The sequence below is a fragment of the Sinohyriopsis cumingii genome, chromosome 4 (assembly GCF_028554795.1).
Source record: "Sinohyriopsis cumingii isolate HCF-2022 chromosome 4, ASM2855479v2, whole genome shotgun sequence".
Lineage (NCBI taxonomy): Eukaryota > Metazoa > Mollusca > Bivalvia > Unionida > Unionidae > Sinohyriopsis > Sinohyriopsis cumingii.
Genome location: NC_142964.1, coordinates 32,561,475 through 32,574,031, shown reverse-complemented (window position 1 = coordinate 32,574,031; position 12,557 = coordinate 32,561,475). Strand labels below are relative to the sequence as shown.

Here is a 12,557-nt window from a genome sequence, read left to right as displayed (position 1 = left end):
TTAAGGAGATCAGTGAGTAGCTGTCGAGTCGAGTAAAATTGGTGACCTGGTTAATTCTAAGGCTTTGGTACTGGTATCCTGGCCCTTGGTAAAGAAAAATAACTCTAGCAGCAAGTCACATGTCTGCTCCAATATTTTACAAAGAGGACAAGATGTCTTCCATGCCATATCAAAGCTAGTCTGGAACATTGTTGCTACATCTTCAAAGATAGATTTGGCCTCATTGGCGATTTTCCAACACTCACTGAGAAATCTGGCAATAACCATACTTGGAAGACTAAGGCCAGGACTGCTAGAGTCATTAACTGGGCAGCTCACCATTCCATGGCTAATCCATTGCCGCTTCGTTCTGTGTTCCACATCGCTGAAGCCTCCTCATTACCTGGCTTTACAGCTGACCCTGTTTGGGTCACCATTACTCTTTGGAGGGAAAATCAAAGAAGTACAGAGACAGGCAGCTCAGGAACTGCCCCTCCAGCTCACAGCTCAACCCACATGGGCATTTCAAATCAATCAGCCCCTGCTACTGTGGAGGGATGATAAGCGGACTCGGGATACAGAATCTTTTGTCTGATGCAAATTACAGATCCCAGCCCAATGCCAAGAGACAACAGTCTAACCAAGCTAGGAGGCAACCATACAGAGGCAGCAAGAAACCAAGTTTCTCTGCCTTCAAACATATTGATCTACTCTCCCCACCACCCACAGACAGCTTACCTGTGGGCTGCCACCTCTTGCAATTTCTGGCTCACATGTTCACCCTATTCTCTCAGAATGATTGCATGATCCAGGGGGCTTCAGATTTCATTTATCCAACCCCTTCCCCTTTCCTCCTCTAGCTTCTTCACAGATGTACCATCTGATCAGGAGAAGGATGCCTTTCTACAACAATAGTTATGGACATTCATTGAAAAACAGGCAGTTTGCAAAAACTACAATCTCCTGGGTTTTTATTCCAGGCTGATTTTTATTTGGAAGGCGAACAGCAAGTTGATCAATGAACAGAGTCACCTCTACCAATACATTTTGCCACCAAAATTTGAGATGTAGAAATACACCCACCCCCCACAGTATTATTTTTTTTTGGGGGGGGGGTACATTTTCTTCAGCTAGCTGACCTGGTTGCTTATAACACGGTTCGGTATATAACGCGGTTGGGTTCTATGGCTCCCATCTACCATGTTATAGCGGGGTCACACTGTACTGTAAAAATGAAAAAATATGAGAACTTACAGTTTCCAGAATCAGATCCAAAAATAATACAAGATTAATCCATGAATAAAAGTTTTGAAGTCCTAATATTGAAATGTTCTAATGATTCCAAGTTCGAGTCCGAACAAAGACATGTAGCATGATGTCCCACCCAGTCACATTATCCTGACATCAGGCCAACCAGACCTAACACTAATCTCTTAATGCTGAGTGCCTAGCGAGGCAGCTGTTTGTACTATTTTTATAAGTCATTGGTATGACTCAGCCCAGGTTCAAACCCGCGACCTCTGCATCCAAGGTGGATGCTCTAACCACTAGGCCACAGGAGTGATCAAAACAGCAGAACTGAAATTGAACCAACTTTGACACAAATTTTCCAAGCATAGGGGTCCTTTCAAATGATGCTGATAGCAAGCCATCAGATATGGATGAAGATAGAAAAAACTAGAGGAATCTTAAAATAGTCAGGTTTTTTTAAAATGTGATCAAAGTGTTGGAAGTAATTTTAGCAGAAAGCATCCTACTGACCCAGATTTCTTGGGATTTGCATTTGTCTACTAAGAACTTGAACAATCTCAGACCCACTTGGGCCTCATCTTTAGATATTTTTATCCTTAATTAATATCTATCACTATTTAAAAATAAAAATTCCTGCAAATAAAATATAGGGGTTATTAGATCCAATCAACTAAGTTAAATATAACTTTTGATTTAGTATAAATTTTCACTGCATTAGACTGCATGCAATGATCCCCCTTCCTTTTGACCACAGAGCCACCTGTAGGAAAATTTAAAAAAAACAATTACTGTCTTGAAACTTTGTGGGTATGTATCTGGTTTGTTGTACAGTATTCTAAATATAAACTTGGTGGGTATGTACCTGGTTTGATGTACAGTATTCTAAATATTATGTAGTTAGAATATAACTGTTGCATTAGAATAAGCATGTCTTGCATTGAATTTGCTTGCTAATTCATTAATGTTCAAATTACACTTACTATATATGCTTGCTTATAAGTCGAATCCAGGTGCAGACTACATGGACCCAGATACTTCTGTTGCATAAGGTGTAGGTCTATGCAGTTTGTTAGGTGTAATCAATAGAATGAACAGCATAGACTCTGATCTGCTGGTACATTATGAGATGGCAGATCAGGGTCTGTATTGTTTTCAGTTGGACTCAACTTATAAGAGAATTCACACGGCACTTGACAGTTTGTATTATATCACCATCTGTTTACTGCTATTCTGTTTTCTTTGTGGTTAAATTTGAAACTGGCTTGAAACCTTTAGCATTTATCATTTTTGCAATGTTTAAATTCACACCCTACAATATTGATACATTCCTTGTTTATCAGAATTTTGTGACACTCATAAAAGCAAATATTCTAATCAATCTTTCTCCTTGGTTATGAAGAATATTTATTTAGAAAAAGCTTTATTTGGAAATTGTTTCTTCAGTACTTGTTACATTATGTAAATTGTATGTAGGTACATTAAGCATAAAATGTTCCAATAATGCCCGTTATTATTCAGTTTTTCTTGGTTGTTTATAACAGGTTTTTCCTAGGACTTAAAAACTGGGAGACCTATTATGGAGTTCTCCAGATGTTTTTTCTTTTATATACTACTTTCTGAAAACAGGGCAATTACACACACACAAAACATTTGCAATAATTTGTGAGAATTAATTACCCACCATGGATATCAAAGGTGAAACCCTGTTTGAACTCGTTAAATTGCTAATAACTCTCTGTGCATCTTTAATAAAATGATTGTTAATCATCGCACATGCTTAGACATTGTATTCAGTCAGTGTCTGTTAGAACTGTTGATACTATTTATGCAATGGTAGGAGCAGATAATGTTCTTGTGTTTGTCTGGTTGAGTTTGCATTTAGATTACTTTGATTGGACATTCTTGTTTCTTGCTCTTGTTCTTGCTCCTCTAGATAGTTCCACTGATATGAAGTAGAAGTAATTTCACCATGTTTCCTTGCTGTGGGCCTTTGTTTTTATGGCTCATTTTCTGTTAATCATTTCTGGAATATTGCCTGGATTTATTTTAAGTTCATGTTAAAATGAGTAGTAAGATAATTGGCAAAATCAGTATGTTTGCTTCATCACTACCCTCCAGTGAGTAACCAGAACCTCTGACAACTAATTACTGACACTTTTATGTTTTCTTACAGTGGTTTGAAGATAGACATCAGCAAATAGAAAATCTAGACCAACAGCTGAGGAAACTACATTCCAGTATGGAGGCTTTGTCTCAACACAGAAGAGGTAAATGTTGTCATTCTATAAATAATCCACCCACAACCCCTGCAGTCATTTCAAGAAGAAAGATTTTAAGGGGAGGGAATAACTTTTCTTGAGAGGTCTGTCTCAATTGAGTCCACTTCTTCTTTTAAGGACACCTTGCCCAGTACCAAAATATTATACTTCATCCACTTTGTCACCCTCATGAGAGGCCACCCCATTGAGAAGGTCACATTTTTGCTGCTGATGGGGTGACATAAAAGGTTGAACACTGTAATATTGAAGGAATTTTTTTTCTGCTCACTAATTTTAAAGTATTTAGAATTTGGGCTTGTAAAAATAATGTGCACATTTTATAATTGTGACTTTTGGCTATATTGGTCATAGACCAGGATAGCTTAGATGATCTGTTGTTTGTCCACCCATTGGTATGGAGTTTTACCAGAAGACTTTTCATTATATATAGTTGGTCTTGGATGAAAATGGTGCTAATCCCAGGCCTGACCATAGTAGCCATCTTGAAAATCTTGTTATTGTTACTCAACCTGAATGGATGGTCTTATCAAGATGGATTTTTAGCTGAAAGACTTCTTTGATGTCTAGTTGGTCTTTAAAGGTGCTGCTAGGATGTCTAACAGAGCCACCACAGCATCCAGCTTGTTATTGCTTCTCTACCTGATTGTGAATTTTACTGAAAGATATCTTATGATGTCTAGTTGGTCCAAAATGAAGATGATGCTGAATTTGCATCCATTATGGCCACCACAACAGCCATATTGAAAATCATATTATTGCTACTCCTTAATGAAAAATCTTCAGAGTTAGGGTTTTACTGGAAGACTTTTTATGATGTAAGGTTGGTCTTAAATAAAAATTGTGCCAATCTGATATCCGATATGGCCATCACAGGTTGGTCTTAAATAAAAATGGCATTGATCTGACCTCAGATATGGCCACCATGGGATCCATCTTGAAAATCTTGTTACTGCTGCTCTTGAAAGTAAAGTCATATCAACATGGGGTTTTCATCCAGTGGCTAGTTGGTTCTGAATTAAACTTATTCTGATCTAGCCATCTTGAAAAATCTTATCAGTACTACTTCAGAATTGATGGTCATATTAGCATAGAATTTTAACCAAAATACTTCCTACAATATCCAGTTCATCCTAAATGAAATGGTGCTTGCATACTTTTAATAGGGCTGAAAATCTTAATTGAAAATCTCTAATTCTTCTGAGGCAATCGTCATAGTGGCATACGGTTTCCTTCAGAAGTCTTCTAATCATATCTGGTTTGTCAATGGTGCCAATCTTGCATCCAATTTGGGTGCCACAGTGGCTAAGTTGAAAGTCTTAATGTTCAGTAATATCAAACATGGCTTCAAAACTCAGCAGTTAAAAAGAAGAAATGGTCTTATCTTGAATTCCTGGAAATAAATTTTAGACAATAGAGCATTGGTCACTTCAAAGAGCCATTGTTCAGATATTAAAATTTTCACATGGGTTGTGGGATTTGTGACAAAAATAACATCTTAAATTCTAAACATGCAAGTTTTACCTCGGGTTGCCAAAGTCTATGTGAATTTATGGAATAGAACATGCTGCACAAAAATGCATCTTTGTTTTCTTGATGAGGATTGATTGTGTTAAATAATTCTCAATCAAATGTTGTTGCTTGTTTCTTCTGTGAAAACAACAGGACCTCTTCTGCAGTCTTTATATTTAAGTATCATCTTTAGAAAAATAAATGAATTTACAGAACTATATACATAATAGCATTGTTCAGTGGAAAGAAAAGTCTTACATACGTATTTAGATTTTGCTTGTTTATGGGATGATATAAACAAAATATTTTGGCTTCCTTTAAAAGCAAGGTATTCATAGCAGTAAGCACCACAATCTTATCATCATCATCATTGGCGACTCGGTCTCGAAAGACCATGCGAATAGCGCCCTTGGGGTGTTGCCTGTCTCTGTTGGCAACGTCTGCTGTGGCTGTGCAGGCCTATACGTGAGTGACAGTCCCTACTGCAGTTGGTGCAGACATACTGGGAAGTCTGCATTACTGTGGTGTTGCGTTCTTCTTTCTCTTACGTTTCTCTGCCACCAACTGGCCTCTCCTCGCATCAGCGACTGATATGCCATTGTTTACCATCAGTCTCCAGGTGCTTCGGTCCTCAGCCAGCTCTTCCCAGCCATCGGGTGAAATGTTGCATGCCTTCATGTCCCTCTTGCACACATCTTTGAAACGGAGTGAGGGGCGTCCGACTCTTCTCATGCCAGTGGCCAGCTGTCCATATAAGATGTCCTTTGGCAGCCTTCCATCCTCCATGCGTCGGACGTGACCCAGCCATCGAAGGCGGCGTTTAATTAGCAGGGAGTACATGCTGGGGGTACTTGCACGCTGCAGGATCTCGCTGTGTGGAACACGGTCTTGCCAGCTGATTTTCAGGATGCGTTTTAGGCACCGTATATGGAAGGAGTTGAGCCGGCGTTCTTGCCTCATGTAGGTACTCCACGTCTCACTTCCATATAGAAGGGTGCTGAGAACGCAGGCCTGGTAGACTCGGACCTTGGTGTGCTCTGTCAGCGCGTTGTTTTCCCAAACCCTCTTTGTTAATCGAGCCATGATGGTGTTTGCCTTTCCAAGCCTTCTGTCCAGCTCCATATCAATCGAGAGAGTGTTGCTGATGGTTGACCCTAGGTAGGTAAAGTTGTTGACTGCTTCCAGGGTGACACCGTTGATTTTGATTGAAGGGGCAATGGTGGTATCTTGCACACTGACATTTGTTTTTTCCAAGCTGATTGTGAGACCAAAGTGCGTGCAGGCAACAGCAAAACGGTCTCCCAGTCTCTGGAGGGCTTCCTCGGTGTGGGCCACAAGAGCTGCATCATCTGCAAAAAGCATCTCCCTAATGAGCACAGCTCTCACTTTGGTCTTTGAGCGCAGTCGTGCCAGGTTGAACAGGCTCCCATCAGACCTGGTGTGTAGATATATGCCATCCGTGGACGTGTCGAAGGCGTAGGACAGGAGCAGGGAGAAGAAGATCCCAAAAAGTGTTGGTGCCAGCACGCAGCCCTGCTTCACACCACTGTTAATTGGGAAGGAAGTTGAGGATGATCCATCATACAGGACTGTTCCCTTCATATCTGCATGGAAAGAGATTTATCATGCTGAGGAGTTTTGGGGGGCAACCGATCTTACTCAGAAGTTCAAAAAGGCCCTTCCTGCTGACCAAGTCAAAGGCCTTGGTGAGGTCGATGAACATTATGTAGAGTGGTTGACCTTGCTCTCTGCTCTTCTCTTGGAGTTGTCGTAGGGAGAAGATCATGTCTGTCGTCGACCTGCCTGCTCTGAAGCCGCACTGTGATTCCGGGTACACACGGTCTGCCAGCAACTGCAGCCTGTTGAGTATGATGCGGGCGTACACTTTACCAACAATACTCAAGAGCGAGATCCCTCTGTAATTATTACAGTCACTGCGGTCGCCCTTGTTTTTGTAAAGGGTCACAATTGTGGCATCACGCATGTCTTGGGGGACTACTCCTTCCTCCCAGCAGCGGCAAAGTAGCTCGTGCAGTGGTTTAATCAATGCTGGTTTTCCACGTTTGATAGCTTCGGGCGGGATGCTGTCACTACCTGGTGCTTTGTCGTTTGGAAGGCAGTCGATTGCTTTGCTGAGCTCCTCTAAGGTTGGCACTTTGTCGAGCTCTTCCATGGTGGGCAGATTCTTTATGCTGCTGAGGGCTGCATCAGTGACTGACGTTTCTCTGGAGTATAGTTCTGAGTAGTGCTCCACCCATCTGGCCATCTGTTGCCCACGGTCTGTGATCTTCTCTCCCGTCAGGGATTTCAGGGGAGCGACCCCTTTCACTGTAGGGTCTAGAGCCTTCTTGATGCCACTGTACATGCCTTGGATGTGTCCGGACTCGGCACTGCGCTGGATCCCTTCACACAGTTGTTGCCAGTACTCGTTCGCACACTGTCTAGCAATGCGTTGGGTGTTACTTCGGGCACTTCTGAGAGCAGCAAGCGTCCGTTCATTAGGGCATTTTTTGTAAGCTATGAAGGCTTTTCGTTTCTCCTCGATTTGTGGTTCCATCCTTGATAGGTGTGCATTGAACCAGTCCTGGCTGGGTCGTTCCTTCTTGCCAAACGTTGACATAGCTGTACTGTAGATGGCACCCTTCATGGCGTTCCACTTGGCTGTAGCGTCATACTCAGGCAGGTCCTGGAGAGCCTTGTTCAGGGCAGACACATACTCCTCCACCTTGGCAGGGACTGACATCTGTGCAGTGTTTATGCGAGGACATCCTTTTGGTTTTGTGCGGTGTAGCACGTGTGGCTGTAGTCGCACTCTGCTGCTCACAAGGGCATGGTCGGAGTCACAGTCTGCACTGTGGTAGGTTCTGGTGGAGAGGACGCTGTTAAGGGCAGATCGCCTGGTGATGACCAAGTCGAGTTGGTGCCAGTGATGAGATCTGGGGTGTTTCCATGACACTTTGTGTTGTGGCTTACACTTGAAGAAGGTGTTTGTGATGCACAGGCCATGGTAGGTGCATAGCTCCAGCAGTCTCTGGCCGTTTTCGTTGGTCTTTCCAGTGCCATGATATCCGAGGCAGGTAGGCCAGGACTCGTGGTCCGCACCTACTCTGGCATTAAAGTCGCCGAGGAGGAATAGTGGTTCATTTTTGGGGCATCCTTTGATCTGTTCGTCCAGCTGCCCATAGAACTGATCCTTCACGTCTTCTGATGACGTGAGGGTTGGGGCGTAGACACTGATGATGTTGACAGGACCTGAAGTAGTGGTGAGGCGGATGGACAAGAGACGCTCAGTGCCCCCTGTTGGAGGTTCAACCGAGGCCAGGAGATTGTTTTTGATGGCAAAGCCCACTCCGTGCTGACGGGGCTCCTCAGGTTCTCGACCCTTCCAGAAGAAGGTGTAGTTTTCCTCTCTGAGGGAGCCACTAGAGGCGAGCCTGGTTTTCTGGAGGGCAGCTATGCTGATATTTAGTCTGGTGAGTTCTCTATCGATGATGGCCGTCTTTCTGGTGTCGTCCACTTCTCTGAGGTCGTCGGAGATGCCTGTACACATGGTGCGCACATTCCAGCTTGCAAATCGAAGAGCTGGAGTCTTCTTTATTGGTTTCTTGTTTCTTTTGTCTGGTGTGGAATTACCGTCTGCTTGTCATGCTGAACAACACACTGAGCTCCAGACACCCACTGGAGCAGGCAGACGATGGCGGGTCAACACCTTATTGACCGGGGGCTGCCCGGCTTGAGGCGGGCGATAGTTGGCCAGTGGGACACGATGATCCCTCCCACCGTCAAAGCTGACCCGTGGCGCCCCTTCCCTACGCCAATCGGGTGGGACTTATAACCCGTAAACTGTCAGCTTCCGTGTTGTTTCCTCACTCAGTAGCGAGACTGGAGTGTCCTCTCCAGGGCGCAAGCCTGGGCATGGAATATGGAGATCCTGGGCTGCCCAGACGTCAGGATCCCCCTCTCGTCCTTGCTGGTGGGGTCCAAAGGAATGCTGAGCATGACATTTGGCACCAGTTTGGATGCAGGAGCTGCCGGAAGGAGGTCGTAGTCGACCCCCAGCCGCCTTAGGGGCTCCACTCCTGATTTTCTGTCTGGGTTTACTCCCGTAGCCTTTCCTTCTCCCGAAGATATCCACAAGGCAGTGGAGCCATAATCCAATGGATGGGACTTGGTTGGTTTTGAATCAGAGTTTCCTTCTCCTAGATGAACTGCCTGACAAGGTTAACGAGCTTCATCTGCCCGGGTTTGGGGTCAGAGTTTCCCTTCTCTTAGACTGGTTGCCTGCCAAGGCTAATGAGCCCAGTCTGCCCACCCAGTTATACCGCCGGGTACTCGGTCGCGCCACACAGCAGGCTCTGTTAAAACAGGGGGCACCGCGTGAAGGTGCTGCTGTGGACACAATAGTGTAGGAGAGGCCATATGCAAGTAACCTCCTGCCCCGCAGAGCGAGACAGTGGTCCTGCGGCGATCACTACACCTGGGAAGGAGAGGCTATGAGAGACGCTTCACTTTCCTTTGGCAAGCGGGACGTCAGGCCCAGGCCACGCACCCCCACAATCTTAAGTCAATGATAAATCCATTAAATATTCACCATTTACATGCATATTTCATATTCTTGCTACACACTTATGTCAGTGATAAATCCATTAAATATTCACCATTTACATGCATATTTCATATTCTTACTACACACTTATGTCAGTGATAAATCCATTAAATATTCACCATTTACATGCATATTTCATATTCTTACCACACACTTATGTCAATGATAAATCCATTAAATATTCACCATTTACGTGCATATTTCATATTCTTACTACACACTTATGTCAGTGATAAATCCATTAAATATTCACCATTTACATGCATATTTCATATTCTTACCACACACTTATGTCAATGATAAATCCATTAAATATTCACCATTTACATGCATATTTCATATTCTTACAACACACTTATGTCCTTTGTTAATCATTACAGAATTAAGTCAGACAACAGCTGTGTTTGCCAAGAGTGCTGCCATGTTGGCTAATGCAGAAGAGCACACAGCGTTATCACGAGCCCTGTCCCAGCTAGCAGAGACGGAAGAGAAAATTGAACAGCTACACAAGGAACAATCTGATCAGGACTACTTCACCATGGCAGAGCTTCTGAAAGATTACATTGTCTTGATAGGAGCGGTCAAGGTGTGTAGAAACTGTACATGTGTGTTTACTGATTCTGAAAAACAATTCTTTTGTTTCAGTAGTTATTTTTAAGATTAAACCAAACTTGCACTGTGGGTGCATCATTTGATACGCTGTTTTAAATGCTCAGCTCCTTGCAAATGATAATACCTACAGTTAGTTAACTCAACCTTGATTACAATTCATAAACAGACTCAAAATTCAGTGCATTTTTATATATTGAGATCAAGATAGCAATTCAGGAACAATTTTATTTTGCCAAAAGTGGGTCATTGTGACCTACTTTCCTGGATTTATTTAACAGTTCTCTGGAATTATGATTCCTATCACAGAAAGAAATGTCTCTTTTGAAATCATACTTGGTATTTACTCATGCTCCATGTTTATTATGAAAATCCTTTAACATGTATATACATAATTTTACAGGAAGGTTCCTAATACCGCATCTGTGTTAAAACAGAGGCAGACATATGTGCTGATAATTGTGAGGAAAACTGTTAATACAGAGCTCGTATAAAAATGTTTGATCCATATGTATTGATAAACCTCAGTCAATACTTTATTTAAACATATGAGCAAATATATGTCTTTGGATTCATATAGTTTAAGAGATTATATTTCATAGAGGTATATTTAAAAATTAAAGAATTGTTCATAGAATCTGTCATAGTATTATTTGTGATATTGCTATGATTGACTTATGAAATGTTTTGAGTTCAAAATATATAAATATATACTCGTAAATCAAGTCAAACTGCAAACAACAAAGATCCTGATCAGCAGTAGCATAATACACTTTCAGATCGTTGTCTCTGTTGTTTGTTCTACTGATTACTCCTCACAAACTAGCACAAACCCAGATCTGCCATCACATTATGTGGCTGCAGATGTGAGTGTGCAGTTAGCAGTTGGACTTGTCTTGTGAGTATATATGGTTAGTGCAACAGACAATATCAAACATCATTTACTTTGAAAATTCATTTTCATGCTCGGTGATGAAATTGGTGTCTATCAGCCCTAAAGTCCTTCCACCCAGAACACCTTGGTTTTCATGTATGGGTCAGTTTTTCATGTACTTTATGTCTGCTGTATCATGCAATATACTTCTAAAAAAGCTATATCATTGTGACCTATATTTCATGTTTCAATGAAGTTTTAGTTTTACTGATCATAGTCCAGAACAGCTTTCAGGATCACCTGTTGCCTATCATACATTTTCATCTTGAAAATCTTGTTATCACTACTCCTAAACAAAAAGTCATATGGACATGGAGGTTTTTACCAGAGGACTTCGTGGGATTTCTAGTTGGTCATATATGAATATGATGCTAGTCAGACCTCCAATGAAGCCACCATAGTGACCATCTTGAAAATCTTATTGCCATTCATAGGTGGATGGTCATAAACATGGGGATTTCACCAAAACACTTTTTATGATCTCTAGGTGGTCTTAAAATGAAAATGAGGCTGATCTGATATCCTGTGGTCACAATGGCAGCCATCTTTAAAATCTTGTTACTACTACTTCTCCTTGATGGATAATCATATTAATATTGAGTGTTTACCAGCAGACTTGTAATGATCATTTGGTCCTAAATGTTATTTGGTCATTGTGGAGTTGACAACTTGTATGGAAGCCACAGCTGCAACTTTGGAAATTTTGTTATCACTCAAGAATATTAACGATAGCTTGAACACTCCTCAGTTAAAAAGAAGAAATAGTCTTTTCATGGATTCCGTGAAATCCTTTTGTAACAAAAAGAAAAATGTAGGATCTTCATCCCGTGAAAATTTCAGTGATTTTTAACAACTTTTAATTAAATTTTTAGCACACCTTGTGGTCCTGCATGTATTGTCATGTATCTATCAACACTTGTATGTAAACACTTCACTGCTGATAAGATTTTGATCATACCTGATATGTAAGCTTATATTATCAGGATACACCACTCCCTCGATAACTCGCACCCTGATAACTCGTGAACCTGCTTATAACGTGGTGTCAGGCTTGGATCCCATTTTTTAAACCCGAAAATTCCCAAAAAAGTTATCCCTATTTGTTGAACTTGAAGAAAATCGCGATCAAAATTGGTTACAGAAACTTTGATGTAGTGTTCATTTTTTCGTGGAAAATGGTAGATAGGACCTGGAAATTTTAATCATCACTATGAAATATCAAATTTAAAAATAACTTATACAATTTTTTACATTTTCTTTCCAAACAACATTCCTAGTACACTGCAATTAATGATATGTAAGGAAATTTTGATCAATGAAAATATCACTTACGCCGAGTGGAGGCAGTACTTTAATAAATAAATACAAATTAAATAATTTTTTTTATCAA

General features: G+C 41.5%; 1 protein-coding gene across 1 annotated transcript in view; it reads left to right on the top strand.

The window, feature by feature from the left end:
- LOC149800899 (sorting nexin-2-like) overlaps positions 1 to 12,557 on the top strand; it is a 69,879-nt gene that overhangs the window by 39,335 nt on the left and 17,987 nt on the right. Inside the window, exons 8-9 of the mRNA XM_089954962.1 lie at positions 3,404 to 3,497; positions 10,005 to 10,210. Coding sequence (XP_089811088.1) covers positions 3,404 to 3,497; positions 10,005 to 10,210 — 300 coding nt within the window. The remainder of the gene's footprint in view (positions 1 to 3,403; positions 3,498 to 10,004; positions 10,211 to 12,557) is intronic.